The sequence below is a fragment of the Neopsephotus bourkii genome, unplaced genomic scaffold (assembly GCF_033783945.1).
Source record: "Neopsephotus bourkii isolate Nb327-2 ecotype Australia unplaced genomic scaffold, CSIRO-AGI_Nbou_v1 NB_234, whole genome shotgun sequence".
Taxonomy (NCBI): domain Eukaryota; kingdom Metazoa; phylum Chordata; class Aves; order Psittaciformes; family Psittacidae; genus Neopsephotus; species Neopsephotus bourkii.
Window position 1 is genome coordinate 19,951,226 of NW_026900744.1, and position 17,938 is coordinate 19,969,163.

At 45.3% G+C, this 17,938-nt stretch overlaps 1 protein-coding gene across 2 annotated transcripts in view; it reads left to right on the plus strand.

The window, feature by feature from the left end:
* Positions 1-17,938, plus strand: part of FGF12 (fibroblast growth factor 12) — a 234,748-nt gene that overhangs the window by 73,728 nt on the left and 143,082 nt on the right. Inside the window, exon 1 of one of the 2 annotated variants that reach the window (XM_061345739.1) lies at positions 14,022-14,568. The exons of the other annotated variant lie outside the window; for it this stretch is intronic. Coding sequence (XP_061201723.1) covers positions 14,481-14,568 — 88 coding nt within the window. The 5' untranslated portion in view covers positions 14,022-14,480. Of the gene's footprint in view, positions 1-14,021; positions 14,569-17,938 lie in introns of those variants that run through there. 2 annotated transcript variants of the gene reach the window in all.

Here is a 17,938-nt window from a genome sequence, read left to right on the forward strand (position 1 = left end):
TTCCCAGGCTGCCTGTCCTCACTTCCACTTACTATAAGCTTCTTTTTTCCTTCTGAGTTTTCTCAGCAGCAACTTATCCATCCACCCTGCCCCATTTCTTTCCAGTTGGGACACAGTACTCCTGAGCTTGGAGCAGATGATCCTTGAATATCATCCAACAGCCTTGCCCCCCCTGCCCTCTAGGGCTGTATCCCATGGAAGCTTACTAAGCAGGTTCCTGAAGAGGCCGAAGTCTGCTCTCTTGAAGCCCAGGGCAGTGAGCTTCCTGCACGCTCTTCTCACTGTCCTGAGGATCTCGAATTCAACCATCTCATGATCGCTGCAACCAAGGCAGCCCTGGAGCATCACATTCCCAACCAGCCGCTCCCTATTGGTGAGCACAAGGTCAAGCATGGCACCTCTCCTTGTCAGCTCCTCTATTACTTGCAGGAGGAAGTTGTCTTCCACATAATCAAGGAACTTCCTGGATTGGTTGTGCCAGGCTGTACCATCACCCCAACAGATATCAGGGTGTTGAAGTCCCCCATGAGCTCAAGACCTGTGAGTGTGGCCTCGTGGGTTTCTCACATGAGGCTCCAGGACCTGCCTATTTCAGTCCTGCTGCAATATCCTTTCTTGTGAAGAGGGCATGGAAATGCCAACCTCAGTGTCTCTGCTAAGGCATAGTGTAAGGATTTGTTAATGTACACAGCTCTTGTGGGAACAGCTCTGCTGTTGATGCTCAGCATCCCCAACCTATCTTTTGGCACTGATGTTTTTCTAACCCAAAGGATTGTTTTGAGCTGATGCCAGTAGTCACGGAGGTGTGTTAGATAATCTTTTGCAGCCAGATGCAGATGTCTGGGCTATGTTTTGGGCTGGCTGGACTCAGTCTGGTTCAAGACTGCAGGCTATGTAGTTGTCTTGGTGTTTGAGCTGATAAATCCAGTCTCCCAGCAGACCTAAATAGCTAAGTGTAGTGTTTTGCTGACGTGGTTTCAAGGCTTTGGGACTGGGAAGAGTTTATATCCATCCCTCTCAAGGAAACTTCTCATGTGGCAACAGAAGTGAGTGTAGACCCTTTTGGAAAGTGAGCAGACACCAGCCTTGGAAACCCCCATAGCTTCTTCCTGGGCTCAGTGACCAAGTGGATGACAGATAGTGTGAAACTGAGGATTCAGCTGAGGCATTTTACATTTTAAAAATCACTTTTTATTTCCAAGCTCCACCTTGATCCTGTCAGACCACAGCTAGTTCTAGGGGAAGGCAAGATGCAGACCGATAGCCTCAGAGTAAGGGAGATGCCAGGGATGTGTAAGCAAGCATGTCTGCAGCAGGGACCCTAGGCTGCACTCTCCTTTATACAGCCTGTCTGCATAGTAACAGGAGATTTTCCTGCGGGGAATCAGGAGGATTCCAGGAAAGTGTGATTTTGGGTTCTTTAGTCTGGAGAAAAGAAGGCTCACGGGGGGACCTTATTGCTCTCTACAGCTACGTGAAAGGAGGATGGAGAAAGGAGGTGGTTGGTCTCTTCTCTCAAGTAAAAAGTGATAGGACAAGATGAAATGGCATCAAGCTGCACCAGGGGAGGTTTAGATTGAATATTAGGAAATGTTTCTTCACCAAGAGGGTGATCTGGCATTGCAACAGGCTTCCTGGGGAAGCAGTGGAATCACTGTCCCTGGAAGTGTTAAAAAAATGTGTAGATGAGGCCCTTAGTGACATGGTTTAGTGGTGGACTTGGCAGTCCTGGGGTAACAGTTGGATGTGATGATCTTAATGGTCTTTTCTAACCTAGTTGATGTTATGATTCCTGCAGGATCAATAGGATCATCATTGCTGGCTGGGGATGAGGGTGTGTCTGTGATCAATGGGAGTTCTTGGAAGCCATTGCACTGCCATACAGAGAGACCCTTTTTGTGCAAGGTAACCTCTTCCCTAGCTGCTTGTATAAGAAGGCATCAAAAAATGGAGGTGTGAAAAAGCAGAGAAAGAAGAACTGCATCACTTACTGCTCCAAAAGAAGAAGAAAAGAGAGAAATAAAGAGAAAAGAGGGATCTATGTCCTTAAAAATCAGTCTTTTCCATCAGTTTTAGAAACAAAACTGACAGTGGTTAGGAAAGAACAATCCCATCTAAAAGTTTCACCAGTGGGGTTTATCTCCTCAGTACTGAAGGGAAATATGCACTCCTGAAGCTATGCTCCTCTCTGTTTTCCAGGGCACTGCACCCTTAGTCTGCAAGTGCATCAGGCAATTTTCCCCAGAAGGCACTTTGGGGATGTAGCTTACATCTCTGGAAGGAATTGAATGGGGAGCATGTCTCTGCTAATGAAAACTGCAGCCAGAAATAAGAGTTGTGGCAGTTGAAAACTAGGTTAAAAGCAGCCAGCAATGGAAAGCAGCTGGAGTAGGTTGAAGAGCTCTTGAGCATTAGACAATGGACAGTTTGTTTCCCTTCCAATTCCTGGGTAGTGCAGCCCTGACAGGGCTTCTGGGGTGAGTTGTCACAAGGTGCTTCAGCTTGTTGAGTTTCTTCCCCTTAGGTTTTTATTTTTGGTTGAATTCTCTTGCTTGACACACATTAGAGTGGCACCTACTGCTGCCAGCATTCAAGGACCCGTGTCAGTGCAATTATTAGACTATGCAAGAGTATTTCTAATAGTCTTATAAACAGATAGTATCATTTATAACTTGCAACTATGCAGAAAGTTTGCTGCTCAGTCTTACACCACCAAAGGGGAAAACTGTAAATCTTGTGATGCTTAAACCGTGGTCATAGTGTTTGTGTAAAGAAGAATCAGCCAAAACCTTCACAATAAAAACTTTCTCCCTTTTCCAGGTAAGCCTGGAGAGGGCATGTTGACCACCTGGACCTACTACTCTATAAAACTGCTGTACTGTACCACATGCATGCATGCATCCCTGTTGCTTCTGCTTGGTCTCAATCACCAGGGCCTTCTCCCATGTTTCGAGAGCATTTGTAAAGTGGGAAGATCCTGACAGTGGTACTAGCATGAAAGTGCATTCAAGGCTATTGCTGTTGTGAAAGTGTATGGCAGCTGCTCTGCATACTTTATGCCATGCAGAAGGTATGGCAACCTTCTGCAACTTTATGTGATGCCTTAAGGGAAGAGCCTTCTACTGATCTATGTTCTGCATTTTGTGTCAGTGTTAAGTACCCTGACCGTCGGCTGAACCTGTTTATCTAATCCTATTCTTTCCAGTATGATTTTTCTAGTCAGTGAGTTCTTAACAGGACATGGAATTAATTACAAAGGGATTGTGAAGGAATATGAAACATGCATTGCAGAATAAAGGAAGTTGGAAAAGTTGGAATATCAAATGTAAATACCAGGGTCTCAGTGAAGTGCAACGCAAACACAGCTTCTGCGCAGCGGGCTGGCCGAGCCACCACACGCTATCTCTATCAATCCTAGTCAGTGTGAAAAACCCCTGAAAGAAATTAATTACTGTGGTCTTGCCTGACAGCTCTCGCTGTAACCAGGAGGGTGACTGAGGGAGCAGGGTGAGGAGCTGCAACTCAGCAGGAGAAAAGGAAAGACACCCTCTGGGAATCTGCATTTCCATTCCTCACACCCTGAAACGTTGTGTACTGCCTCACAGCGCACTTGGCAGTGCCCTCAGGAGCTTGTGGCTCTGCCACCATGAACAGGCTGTTCCCAAGAGCTGTGGCTTGGGCAGAAGGTACTCTGCTAAGGGTCTGGTTTTCTTCATGGAACAAACATTGCTTTTGCCTCCCTGGCACAGCTGCCCCAGTCCAGACCCATGAGGGCCTTTGTGGAGACAGGTGGTGACTGCTCCATGGCAGGAGAATGCTGAGCTGGCTTCGGCTAGATCTGAGTCGTCCTGCTAAATCTGTGTACAGCAGCTGGTTGATAAGGGGAGTGGGAGGAGGAGAATCCTCTGAGATCAGGATAACAGTGAAGGAACCAAAATGGTTAAGACAGGGTGAGTCAAGCCCTTGAGTGCTGGGATTTGAACATGGGGCTGGCCATCAAAATAATTAGGTAGAACAAAGGGAGGCCTCATTGCTCCTTTCATGGCTCTCAATGGGATGTAACACCTAAGGAGGATTTATGTGAACCCCAGTTCTGCATAGTTGAGATTGCCTCTGTATTAGGGGTTTAAGCAAATGCCAGTTGGAAGGAAATAGTTTTGGCGGTGGTCTAGGGATGAATGCATGACATGTAAGAGCTTGCTTGGAACTATTTTGCTTTAATTGGACATTTTGCCCCATCATAACTGCTGTTTTACTGCTGAATTGCAAGATGCAGCTCTTTGGAAATGGAAAGTGATATTTGTGGTTCTGCTCACTCATGAGCCCAGTATACCTGGTAGGACCATTGTGCTGGAACAGAAATGGTGCATGACGCTAGGAAGCACTGAAGACTTAGGATGATTCAAGTCTGCACTTGCGTTTTTTGATGCTGCAGAGGTTTTCTCATCTGAAGGCTGTGAAGTACTGGATGGATTTCCTGAAAGTTAGTGCTGCCATTGTGTGGCACTTTTTTTGCCCAGTGTCTGTGGCTGTCCTCATGTAGACAGTCAGGAGAATATTGCATGACTGGCTGGAGGTCAAATGTGTCCTGCAGCAGAGTTGATGGAGTGGCTCTGCCTGTAGCCTTAGCGGATAACATGCTGTGGTGACTTTTCTTGACTAGCTGAAGGTACATTGGCCACATGCCATTCACAAGCTAAGGTGAGAATTACAAAAGGTGTGGTTTAGTGACTCATAAATAGCTTAGCACATGCTCACAGGGCAGCAGCTCAGCTTTATCATTGCAGCTTTGAATCCTTTAAAGTGTATGTAAAAAAACCCATTAAAAAAATCAGTGTCTGAAATGTATGGACTAAATTCAGACCTCAAAGAGCAGTATCATTTAATAGCAGGTCTGAATCTAGCCCCAGTTCTCTAACATTACTAGTAAAGCCTCTGCAACCACCTCATCCTCCTCTAAAGTTTGGTTTGCTCTGCTGCTGCAGTTACTGCTTTAGCTTGTGCTGAACTGTATTTTGCACTGCGCCTGGTCCATCAAATGTGCCTTGTGTATGGTCCAGGTTTTGAACTTTGTTCGCAGGAAGTAGACAACCACTGTAGTGATCGACCTTCAAGGCCTTTGGTAATGCCGTGTGCATGTTTCCCTGCTGACCGATTTGTCTGGTCACACACGGAAGTACTTGCCTCCCATATTTCAATTCCCTCTTGAAACAACCCATTGATCATTCATCTTTTGTGATTTCCTCTTTCTTGCAATCTTCATAGAATAGTGTTTAATTTTTCAGTTGAAAACTTCTCATTCCTCTCCAGTTTTGCCAGATTATGCATGTTTTGAAATAGGACTCACTGGAATTCTTCTTCCAGTATAAGTGAAGTATCTTCAGCTGCTGAGGAAAGAAGGATTCTCATAGGGGAGAATAATTTTCCAGGGGCTGATAGTTGGTCTAAGCTGCATCTTGGCTGGCGCTGCTGTTGTCAGCAAAAGTAAAGTAAGGCCATTACTGAGTATGTCACAAGTCAGCAATGATTTCTGTCTCTGGGAGCCATGATACCTGTCACTGGTAGCTGGTTACTGCAGACTGGTGTTGCTAACTCTTAGTAGATTTGGAGACTGACTTGAATCCCAAAGCCATTGTGTAAGAATGACAACTTCAACTATTTAGATATTTTCTGGTTCTAATGGCTGCAGAGAAAAGCTAACAACAGTAACCTTGAAAGACCCTAAATCATGAGTATTACTAAGGTTTGTGTTTACTTCTGCTAGGAAGTGGGTCTGCCTTTTAGCTGACAGTGTCTGAGCCTGGAAATATCAGCTGCCTTCACCATGTGTTCTGAAACTACGAACAGCAGACATCTCTGTCCTGTGAAGCTGGTCTGTGGTACGTGCTATCACTGTGAATGGGGTAGGGGCTGCAGCAGCAATGTGGAAGTTGTGGCCTAATGGGATGGGAGCTAAGTTCTTCCCTGTTGATACCAATGTCAGCCCCAATATATTTTTCTTTCTTTGCTCTCTTGCATTCTGGTGAGGTCTACACTCCACGAGACAGAAAAGGAAGCTTCACAGACAAGAAGTCCTCTTAGCTAAATTCACCTGGAAAAAACATACCCAGTAGGAAGTCATATCCTAAAAAGCCAGGATTTCAAGATTCAGCTCTTATAAAGTTCTTGTAAATCCAGTCTTCAGTTCTCTTGAAACATGAATTTATGTACATAGCCACAGCGTAACTACCCTGTAATACTATTAATACCTAGTTTTTGTCATTTTTTCTTTTTCTTTTTTTTTTTTTCCCCATCAGAACGAGCAAGGACAAACCTGTGTGTAGATATGCTAAAGACCCTGATGCCTTAACAATGCTACACTGAAGGAGCTGGGAGTTACATGTTCTCAAATAGTGGTCTTGCCAGTGCAATCTGTGTTTCAAACATGCCTTGACATGCTCTTCAGCCACAGTGGACAGTTAATGAGTGAAGGTCTGAACCATAGTCCCCTGCTAGTGGTTTTATTGTGATCGGAGAAGCTGTGTATTGGAGCAGAAAGTGTTTCTTGTACCATCAGTCCCAAGGAAGGGAACTAGGCAGGCAAATACTTGCTTTTCTCAGTGAGACTGTGCCACACATGTTGTATTAGCATGCCAGATTAATTTCACTTCAGATCTGGATGACAGTAAAAGGCTCTGTACATCAGTGGAAGCAGGCAGATGGGGAGGTTCATACTTCCATGGATGCTGCTCCTGGCCTCAGATGAACTCCTGAATCTTAGGAGAGGGATTGCTGGAGGGGAAAGGGAGTTGGCTCCTTTCACAGATGATCTATTGTACTTGCCCTCAGAAAGTTCCTCTATTAAGCCTTCCAACTTTTCCCTGTGATATGGATGGATTATTTACACTCTTAGATTACAAAAGTAGCTTGACATTTTTTCATATTTCATGCAGCAAATCAGGGAGAAAGCGAAGAGCATGCCGTGGTTGGATCTGGGAGATACACCTGTTCCAGTACTGGCTTTGCCCCAGTGGCTGCCTGCTGAAAGCAAAGGAGCCAAGGTGCTGTGCAGTGGGCAGATCCTGGCAGCTTTGATGACCAGCAAGCTAGCTTGCCTGCCCACCTCAAAATCCTGGCACAACTATGAGCTGTTGCCCTCTAAACTTGGGTCATGCCTCAGGCAAAGCCATCATTGATTACTGTGGATTAATAACCTCAATTACTGGGGCCCCGTGGGTCAGATCTTGCCTGCACTGGCTGCATTACAGCTCTTTTAATCTGCTTTCCTCTCTCATAACCCCTGAGCCTGGAGGGATTGCCAGACAGGGGAGATCTTCTGCCTTCCTGCATGTTTTCCCTTGTAAGGGGCTGCAAAGACTGGTTGGATGGAAGACAGCAAGCAGAGCTGTCAGGGGAATTGTACCCACCAAGGAGGTGCCTCTAGAAGGTGGCTTCTGCCACCTTGAGATGCAAAAGACAAATGTGGCAACATTTGAGGGTTTGTCTTGAAATTCAGCCATCTGCAAAAAATCACAGCCCCCCACCCTGTGGGGACCTGGCACTCAGGTTTGGTCATCTGGGGAAAGGGCTGCATAGCTCTTGCAGCAGGGAATGACCCCTCCCCCCCACCCCCAAACCTCTTGGCATTCCCTGAGCATCTGTGTAAAGGGGATGCAGAAAAAGACATGGATTTCTAAAATTATTCCCTCACTGGGTGTTTCATTTAAAGAAGGACAGTCAGGAAAATCAGCAGGGAAATTCCCAGTGGAAAGAGAGGATTGCGCACTCCACCATGCTCCTAAACTATCTTGAAGAGCAAAGGGATGGAGAGGAGACAAAATCACTTGGAGAAAGAAAACCAGAAGTGGGTAAAATCATAGAATCATAGAATAGTTAGGGTTGCAAAGGACCTTAAGATCATCAAGGTCCAACTCCTCTGCCATGGGCAGGGACATCTCGCACTAAACCATTTCACCCAAGGCTCTGTCCAACCTGGCCTTGAACACTGCCAGTGATGGAGCATTCACAACTTCCCTGGGCAACCCATTCCAGTGCCTCACCACCCTAACAGTAAAGAACTTCTTCCTTATATCTAACCTGAACTTCCCCTGCTTAAGTTTGAACCCATTTCCCCTTGTCTTGTCGCTACAGTCCCTAATGAAGCGTCCCTCCCCAGCATCCTTATAAGCCTCTCCAGATAGTGGAAGTCTGCTATGAGGTCTCCACACAGCCTTCTCTTCTCCAGGCTGAACAACCCCAATGTTCGCAGCCTGTCTTCATACGGGAAGTGCTCCAGTCCCCTGATCATCCTCGTGGCCCTCCTCTGCACTTGTTCCAACAGTTCCATGTCTTTCTTATGTTGAGGACACCAGAACTGCACACAATACTCCAAGTGGGGTCCCATGATAACAGAGTAGAGGGGCAGGATCACCTCCTTCAACCTGGTGGTCATGCTCCTTTTGATGCAGCCCAGGATGCGGTTGGCTCCTTCTCAGGGCTGCTCTGAATCACTTATTTTCCCAGCCTGTAGCTGTGTCCAGGATTGCCCTGACCCAGGTGTTGGACTTTGCACTTGAGTTGGTTGAACTTCGTGAGAGTGGAAAGAGTTGCTGAAGGATTTCCTGATACAGAGTGTCTGGTGAACTAGCAGCAGTATATACTGATGAGTACAGGGTAATGCATCCACTGGATAAAACAAAAGAAAAAACCCCTATATGTTTATGGTCACTCCCAGTAAGGGGTGCTATTGGGGCTATTTTCTCTCTGGAAAAGTACCTCAGAGACAATGTGGATCTATCTGAAAGTGCTAGCTCAGCAGATGCAAGCAGAAATGACTGGGAAAGGTACACTGAGCAAATAGGAGCTAACATCCTGCCATGCCAGAAATCCCTGGTGCGCTCGCACCTTGAGCACTGTGCGCAGCTCTAGTTCTCCTGTATTAAAGAAAAAAAAAAAAAAAAAAAGATGCAATAGACCTAGAAAGACACAGGAAATGGTGACAAGGTCAGTGGAGCATGCAAAATGGCTGCTGCCCAGGGAGCGATGGAACAGATTAGGCATTTTCACAGTTGAGGAGGGAAACACGAGAGAGGCATATAAAGCCATGACTATCATGAAGAACATAAAATTACCATTTCACTACATAACTGCCAAGGTGAGCATTAAATGAAAAGACTGAAAAGCAGTTTTAAGCTAATAAAATCTTTTTCCCAGCATGTGATTGACCTGTAGAAGAACTTCTTGCCAAAAGACAGTGAGAAGACCAGCGGTACTATTGGCTTCAAAAAACAATTATAAAAATCCATCAAAGTGTCCTAAACACATTGCAAGATACGCTGTGGATGATGAAGTTGCAAACCTGCTGGGCACTGGAAGTGGGTGGATGGAGGAACGTGTGGCTGCCCCTTTTTCCAAATCATCTGTTCCAAGCTGCTGGTACTACTACCAAAATATGTTTGGAAAAGTTCTAGAAGTTCCAACTTCTGAGGAAGTGTTATTGTGCTGAAAAATATGAAGAACAACTGTTCTTGATAATTCAGATTGGAGTCATTTTAAAACACAAACCTTTTTTTTACATGTAATATTAGATTTCTTCTTCATGTCTGGAAATGCAGCTACTAAGTACTTATTACCATGTGTCTGAGGATAAACCTATTAAATGATCAAGGCTATGTGACAACTCTTTTTCTCCTGAATCTGCTTTGGTGAGCTGGGAGGAGGCTGAGTTTTTTGAGAGTCAGACTCTGCAGGAGGGGCTGGAGTAAATGGTTTCTGTTCCCTCTTTTCTGTGTAATAGCACTGCTTTTTGACCACATAAAAGCAACTTAGAAATTAGTCTTTCTCATCTGATGCACAAAATCAAGCTATGTCTCTTCCCCTTCCCTTCCCCTCCCCCCGCCCCCATATTCTATTTGCTGTTAGATTATGTGTGGTATACTTTTTCCATAGTAGTTTCCAGCAGAATCTTTGCCTCATAATGAGTGCAATTTCATACTGATCAGGAAGAGGCTAATCCTCTCATTAAATCACCAGAATGAGGGCTGACAGATGATTCCCTACTTGGCCACAAATTTATTGTGTGACCTTCAGCAAACCCTTGAACTTTGTGTTGCGGCTCCCACTAGTGCTGGTGTGAGTGTTCTGTGCCCTGGTGGAGCTGGATGCAGGAGAAGCTGTGTGAGTGGTTAGTATGTCTCTGAAGCAGACCCTACCATCCCTCCTTGTCATTAATGCTCTGCTTTTTAAAGAAGGGGCAAAGGGCAAGCAGAAATACTTGGAGAGCACAGTGATGACAGTGTGGTGAGTACTTGTTTGCACTGAAAAGGGTTGTATTTTTTGGCCCTTTCCTGGGTAGGTTTTACCCAAATAGCTCCTGCAAAGAAAGGTGCTGAGAAATTATTATCTTCCACCACTGAAGAATATACCAACACTGACTGCAAATGGATCCATGGAGTGAGCATCAAGAAGTGAGCAATGCTCACTAGGAGTTTTGTAAATTTACAGAGGGACAAGTTCCCAGATCTGCATCAGCACCAGCTTGGGCGAAGCTGTTGAGGTTAATGGGCCATTTCTCATCATATCCGCCCCTGTTTGGCCAGAAAATACAAGGGCAAAGACTTAAAAAAAAAAAGAAAAAAAAAAGAAAAAAAAAAAAGATAATCACAAACAAAACCTACCTGCACATGCTCTTTATCTGTATCCCAGTCACAATGTTTGAAGAACTACAGGTTCACTCAATACAGGTGAAAACAGAAACAGCATGGGCCCAGCACCTTGAAAGATTATTACCTGCTTTTGTATGAACACAAGGATATTACCTTTCCTGACTAGTCTTCTCTTTGAGCTTTTGTACATTTTCCTTTCTTTTTTGGCTTTTGTAACTGATGAACTCATGCATATTATGCTATTTTAATACCTAGCAAAGAGCCTTGTCTGCTAAATCACCTTATTTTTCTCTGATCACAGCACGGTGCATTCATCTTTTTAGTAGAAGGTATTAATTTAAATTCCATAATCCCAAACATATTCTCGTTTCTGTTCTGTGCTTCAGAAGGCCAATGGCATTTTAATTTAATAAGGGAGAAACACACATGACACTGTATTCCCTCTAACTGTCTTCTGACCTCAATGAGTTTTTCACAGCTTTCTTTGTGTTCCACAAACGCAATCTCTGCTTTTATTCAAGAACACTATGATTAATACCCAGGCTCTATGGATGAGCAAAATTTTAAATATCTGTAGCATTTTCATAGTAACTTTTGAGATGTTATTTGCATTATTATTTAGCAGTGTGAGCCTATCAATGGAGCCATAGCAATATTTATGTGCCACTTATCCCATTGAAATAGTGTTAAGGTACACTCTGTCCCTTTGCAGAGAAATAAATTTTGTTTTGGTTTACCTTGTTTTTTGGATTAAAATGAGTTAACCCATCTAGCAGTATCTGGATTTATATCACCTCCACTTATCTTTTCAAGTTCTATAAGCTTGGTTTACTGGGTTAAAAATTACCTAATTGGGTACATGATATTACTGAGTATTTTGTGGCTTGTAAACACTTGAGTCATGCACATCACAGTTCCTAAAGAATCATCCTTTGCCATTTTTATGCTTCCATTTTGCTGCTTAAACTTACTAAACCTATTCAGCTTGAAACTAACAAGTACTTGTTTCAGTTCTCATGGCCTTTCTTTGGAAATGTCAAGTAGCATTCATTCTTTTCACTGGTTTGATTCTGCTCACCTTTCCTGTGATGTGAATCAAGAACTGACCCCTTGGAGCCTGCCCCACAAAGGCGGAAGTCCTGGCTGGTTAAGCCTGGATCATCAGCCTTGCCTGCAAGGTGATAGAAACCATCCAAAGAAAAAGGGATTATTTTATTTGTGGGTTATTCCAAGTAGATCTTCCAAGAACAGTCGTGTTTAGAGGTCTCAAAATTCTGCTACCTGCTGCATTCTCATTTTCTTTTCCTCTTGCAAACATCTTTATGCTGTCCAATGCACTTGTCCTCACATGTCCAAGTGATAATGTCTGCCTGTTCCTGAGCTAGCTTAATATGTATAACATCTCAGTGCACCACTTCCCTTGTACCTGATTATGTGCATCAGTACTGGCATCATTAAATCAGAGCTCCCTTATTTACAACTCCATTTTGGCTGCTAAGCAGGGAGAACACCTTCAGATCTCACTGTACTGTCCTTGATCTGGCAAATCCAGAATTGTTCTCATCTCAAACATGCTGCTGATGTATTTGGAGAAGGAGGACTATTATTTTTTGTACTATCATAGAAGAACCACTGGTTGTGGTTTAGGGCTTCATTGTGCAAACTACTACTAGCCTTATTCCAGAGGGGCTATAGTCTTGTTCTGTGATCCAGTATAATGGCGACCTGAAGGACAATTATGGGTGAAGGGGAAAGGTAACAGGTGTAGTGTCAGTTCGGTATCTGCCCTGACATGGCACAGTAGTCTTCTGTTACGGCTGTAGAGTAGGTTTGCTAAGCTGTGTAGCTGGAACAGTGATCCTGGATAAGTGGGGGGCATGTAGAGAGGAGGAGAAAGTACAGTCATGTAGCTTTTTGCTGTGTCTTGGTGCATATGCAAGGTCCTGTGTAAAACAGGCTGTAAACAAAGACACAGAGTGGTGATTTTCAGCACCAGTCACAGCAGACAACAGAAACTGAGTTTAGTGTGGATCCCAGGGATTAGTTATTAATACCTTGCATCCTTTAGCAGTCCTGCACTGTATGCTACTGGCTTTGTTTCTAGGTAAGTGCTATTTTCAGTGTATGAACTATGGCTGTCAGGAAAATAAGAGCTTCCATTTCATGAAACATTTAGCATTTTAATTGTTTTGTTGTTTTTTTCTCTCTCTCTCTCTCTCTCCATCCCTTCTCCCCCCCCCCCCCCCCCCCCCCCCCCGAGGAAATCTGGAACTGTAGGGTGTTTACTGAGAGCTTGAAAGACTGTAGGTGCTCTCACAAATAGTATTTTTACCACACATCCTTAATAGACTCATACCAGAACAGCACTTCGTTTGCTATACCTGGTTTGTACGCCTTTTGGTACTCTGATCTCCATGTATTCTATAGCTTTTACTGTTCCATCCTTAACAGGATTCTGAGTGAGCAAACCCATGTTGCACCCTGTGTCATGCTGACTGTGCCTCTTCTTTTTGCTTGAATTTTAGAGACATCCTAACAAGTATTAACAACAAAGTTCATATCCCCACTGTCACATACCTGCACAGTGTTGGCCAAATGCCTTTTTATTTCCTAGAGTGCCCTCTCTGGAAAAATGACTATCTCATGGGCCTGATCACTTCTGCCAGGTGTCAGGAGAAACAAAAGCAGAGAAGGCTTTGAAATATGGTGCATGAATAAGTAACCCTGCTTTTGAGCACACAGTAATCCAGGCAGACATTCACCCTGGTGCAAGGTTCAGATTTGCGCCAAGACAGCTGCATTGTACTGGAGTTCTGGAGCCTGCTAAGGTGAAAGAGTTCTTCGCGAGGTGTTTGCATACACTGCCTGTGCCATCACGGTTACAATGTTGCAGGTAAAAAACTGTTGCAAGTGTAACAATGTTGCAAGCGCGCCAACCTTTCATGAGCAACAATGTTGCAGGTGTAACAATGTTGTGCCAGCAGCACAAAGTCTGCAACTTACAAGCACGATAGTTTAAATATGGGTAAAAAAAAATGCACTTTCAGTTTCAGTAAAGCGACCTCTGCAAGAAGTTCTTGCGTTAGCGTCTGTAAGCGTAAATAAGCAGCCTTGCTTATTATAAAAACACTTTTAAGGCGTGTGCTCATAGGAACACCCCTGCTTCTAGACACACGCTCCTACTGGCGATTTAAGACAAGAGGTGTGTCTTCTTCCCAGCCATGCTGTAGGTCCAGTGGTTTCTGCCAGGCAGGCAGGGAGGGAGCCCTGGAAAGGCCGTAGTCAGTGCCCCCTGCACGTGGTTCCTTCTCGCTGGGAATATCCGCGGCGCTCAGAGCCTGCCTTGTCTCGGAGAGCAGCCCCGGAGCCTGAGGGGGTGGGCGGGACGCGAGGCCGCTTCTCTCACTCCCTGCCGGGATACGGACAACTTCAGCGCGGCGGAGAGAGCTGCCGGGGGATAACGGCAGAGCCTCCGCCCGCCTCCCCGCCAGCAGCGCTGCCGAGCCTGCCACCAGAGGGGGGTTCCCGGTGGCGGCACCCGCCCCGGCGGGGGCTGTGCCGGCAGGGGGCAGGGCTGGGAGACGGCCACTGGTGTTTCTAGGGCTTGACGTCCTTCCAGCTAGCCCGCCCCGCTTCCCGGCAAAGCCAGCCCTCCCCAGCGGAGAAGTCCCGAGAAGTAGCGGCGGGGTCCCCCACCCTCCACCGGGCGCGGCGGAGCCGCGGCGATGGGCCGGGAAGTTTGGCGGCAAAGGGGGACGGCGCCCCGCCGCTGAGAGCCGGCCGCTCAGAGGCCGGTCCCTTTTCCGTGGAGCGGGAGGGCGCCATAAAGTGAAATCCATGAGGATTCTCGGGCTTCTCCTGGAGAAAGGCTCGCATATGCTGCAGTGTCTCTGTGGAAGGCGTCTGAGATCCAGCCACAGCCCAGGTGGGAGCGCGCGTCCTTGTCCCCGCCACCCTCGCCTGCTGCTCGGGCGCCGTTCGGCCCGGGCTGGCCCCGTTTCCTCGCCTTCCTCCCCGCCTCCTCCTCTTCCTCCGCCTCGTCGGCGCCGCGCACAGGTGGCCGGGATGGATCTGGCGCTGTCCGCGGTGCTGACCGTACAGGGATCCCCCTATCCCGGGTCACCATCAATCCGCAATCTCCCAAACCCGAGCTTCCCCAGCCCTGGCACCATCCCTAACCCGGAACCCCACCCACCCGAGACCTTCACCTGCCTGTGTCCCCTATGCTTAAGCTGGATCCACACACCACCTCCAGCTCCCTCCCAAACAGACCCGCATATGGGTCCCTACTTCACATATGACTCTTACTAGTGTCCCCTAACCCACATGCAGTCCACACCCTCACAGGTCCCTCTTCTCCACATGGGTTCCCTCTATGTCTCATCCCACCTGAGATCCCCAACCATGGCCATCTGATCAAGATAGGGATAATCTTCCCTAGAGTGCCTATGGCCTTGCACAGCTCTAGGGCTGGGCCTTCTGTAACTGCTCGCTCTATCTGGTGTTTGTAGTAGTGATGTTGCAGTGTTTTTCTGGTGGAGGGTGTTAAATGTGGTTCTAGTGGGGATGCCCTAGAAGGCTCAAAGGGAAATCCCCAGCTGCCCCTGATGGGAGCTGGGAGATTCCCATCATCTCTCTTAGCTTCCAGCCTGTTGGGGAGGGAGCATTGCACTAGGATGGGGAGTGCAGTATGATAAAAGGCTGAATTATATGCTTGATCTTGAGCTGTACCTGAGCAGTTAATGAAGAGGGGAATAAGTGCACGAGCGCCTTGGGATGGTGTGGCACTGCTCTTGTGTTTTAGGGTGATCTTGTTGAAGCTTTTCAGGTGTGTTTGTGTTTTCAGAGATGACTTTCCCATTCTACAATACTGGGTAAATGCCTATGGAAAGAAGTCCTATGTTATTAATATCTGTAGAAGTTACAGCACTAACCCTACTGTTTTGAACTTCACTGCGTTTCAGATCCTACTTGGCTTTTGAGTAGCTCTGGTTATTGAACCCTAGCAATTGTAATCTTTGGGCACCAGACGCTTACAAGGATGTCTTTTAGAGTGCTTGCTGTTGTGCTGTTTCCTTATGTGAACACTTGGTCCTAGAGGAGAAATATTTCCATGCCTCCTGCATAAATACTTGTACATTGAAGAAAAAGGTGGTACTTGAAGAAACACTGCTGCTGAGGTAGCCTGGATTCCCTTTTGGCCTTGCTAAGGAAGTTTTTTTACTGGTTATAGCTGCCTGTTTATATCTCCGCATCCCCTTCCCTCCCCCAAGACTCATGTACAAGTTGTTGTCTGTGACAGGCTCATGGCAATAGGGCACATGCTGGAAATCTTTGTGAGAGTAGGCTTGGCTCCTTTGAAAGCATTTTCTGCCCTGCTTTGAAGAACAATAAAATAAATAGAATTCATTGTGGCTGTGCTTGGAAGCATTACACACATTGTTTCTGAACAGCTAAAATATGTTCTCTTTTTTTAGCTGCATTTATTTCTTTTTCAAATAATTTTAGGCTTTATATTCTTGAAAAATGTGTCATAAAAATGAAAGCTTCCACTTCTAAACACACTCTTCAGTGAAAAACTATACAGAGAAGTTTTCTTCATAGTGATATATGTGAACATTTGTTTTGTGTCATTTGGTAACCTGGGGCACTAAAGTGTACAATAACCTACTGGTAAAAATGGGGTGGTGCATAAGCATAGGACATGCTAGGCTGTAAGTTCGGTGAACTCAAAGCTAGGCTTTAAGTTCGGTGAACTCAAAGCTGGTATAATGTCCTGATAGTTCCCCTGCTGAGCTGGTTTAACTTTACTGGTGGATCCTGTGTTGAAGCATGCTGGATGTGTGTGTGGTGACTGAATCTTTCCTTATCTCTCCCACTCTGATGGAGTGATACTGAACATGCATGGTCTTTGTATTTCATGATGTTGTGCTGTAAGGAGGCAGCCCATGGGAATGATTTCCTATTGTTATCTCCAGCTAACCTTGTTCTCCAGGTACTAGTCCCATGCCACCACAAGCTTGAGCAGTCCAGATGTGATCTATTGCTTTGAATCAGAATTTTCCTTCTTCTTGGCTGCATTAGTTTGATTTCCATTAAGGCTGGGGTTTATGTTCTTGAAAAATGTGCAATAAAAGTGAAAGCTTTCACCTGTAAAGAGGTCACTGTGGGCTGGACCTGCTGGAGGAGAGATCTCCTTGCTGCTGCTTCAAAACGTAAGTATGCCTCAGGAGACAGGTGCATTCTCCTGCAACAGCCCTAAAGGTGTACGGCTGTGCCCAGCATGGCACTGTGGTACTGTACCAATCAGAGATGTAAACCAACAAAAGGGTTATAAATTACAGAAGAGGCAGGACCATGGGCAAATGGACTATAGCAGCACTAATGTAGAGTGCTGTGAGCTGCTTATAGGCCCTTGATTCTCAGATTTGAAGAGCTATCCTGGTAGAAGTGATCTATGCTAAACTATTTGGCACTTTGTGCACTTAAGTTGAATGACAGATTGGTGAAGCCCTTTGTCCTCCTTCTATGTTTTCTTTAATGCAAACAAGTCATAAGGATGTAAGCACATGTTTAAAGACAGATTCATACTTGTGTGTTGAGATGACTCAGAGATTCAGACCACTCCTGATTTTGACAGAAATTAGTGTGTGATACTTCAAATTAAAACAGTGAATATTGAGGATAGTTGTAGAGTACTGTACAGTACTGTTTGGATGCTAGAAAAAATACTGGAAAGGTTTTTGCTATTGTTATGGTAAGATCTCCCACCTTTTTACTCTTAGCTAGCTCTAGCCTGTTCTTTTCTTCTGCTCCACTTCTGAGTTCTGCAGACACTTATCTTGGTCTGTGCAGGGACAGGCTTCTTTGGTTGTTTGAGCAGCACCTTGCAAAATGAGGTTTAATGGGTCTTCAAGACACCACAGAAGAGCAAGTAATTCATATCAATACAGAGCAAGAAATTTATTCTTAGTCCTCTGTGTATTTCCTTGCAAGTATTTTAGCACAGCACTCTTCTGTATCATCTTCCAGGTACTTCACTTGTTATCTTAATTTCAGAATTTGTAAGCTAGCTGATTGTATTGCATGTGCAGAGATATTTCCCTTCTCGATGGTGCAATCATGATTATTTTTAAGTATTTTTCAGTTAATTTCTTTTCTCTGTTAACACTTTTCTCTCCTTTGCTTGGGAAGTGTGGTTTGCTACACCAGATTTCAGGGTTTTCTTTGTTTGGTTTGGTTTTGGTTGATTGTTTGGTTTTTTGTTTTGTTTGTTTGTTTTGGTTTTTTTTTGG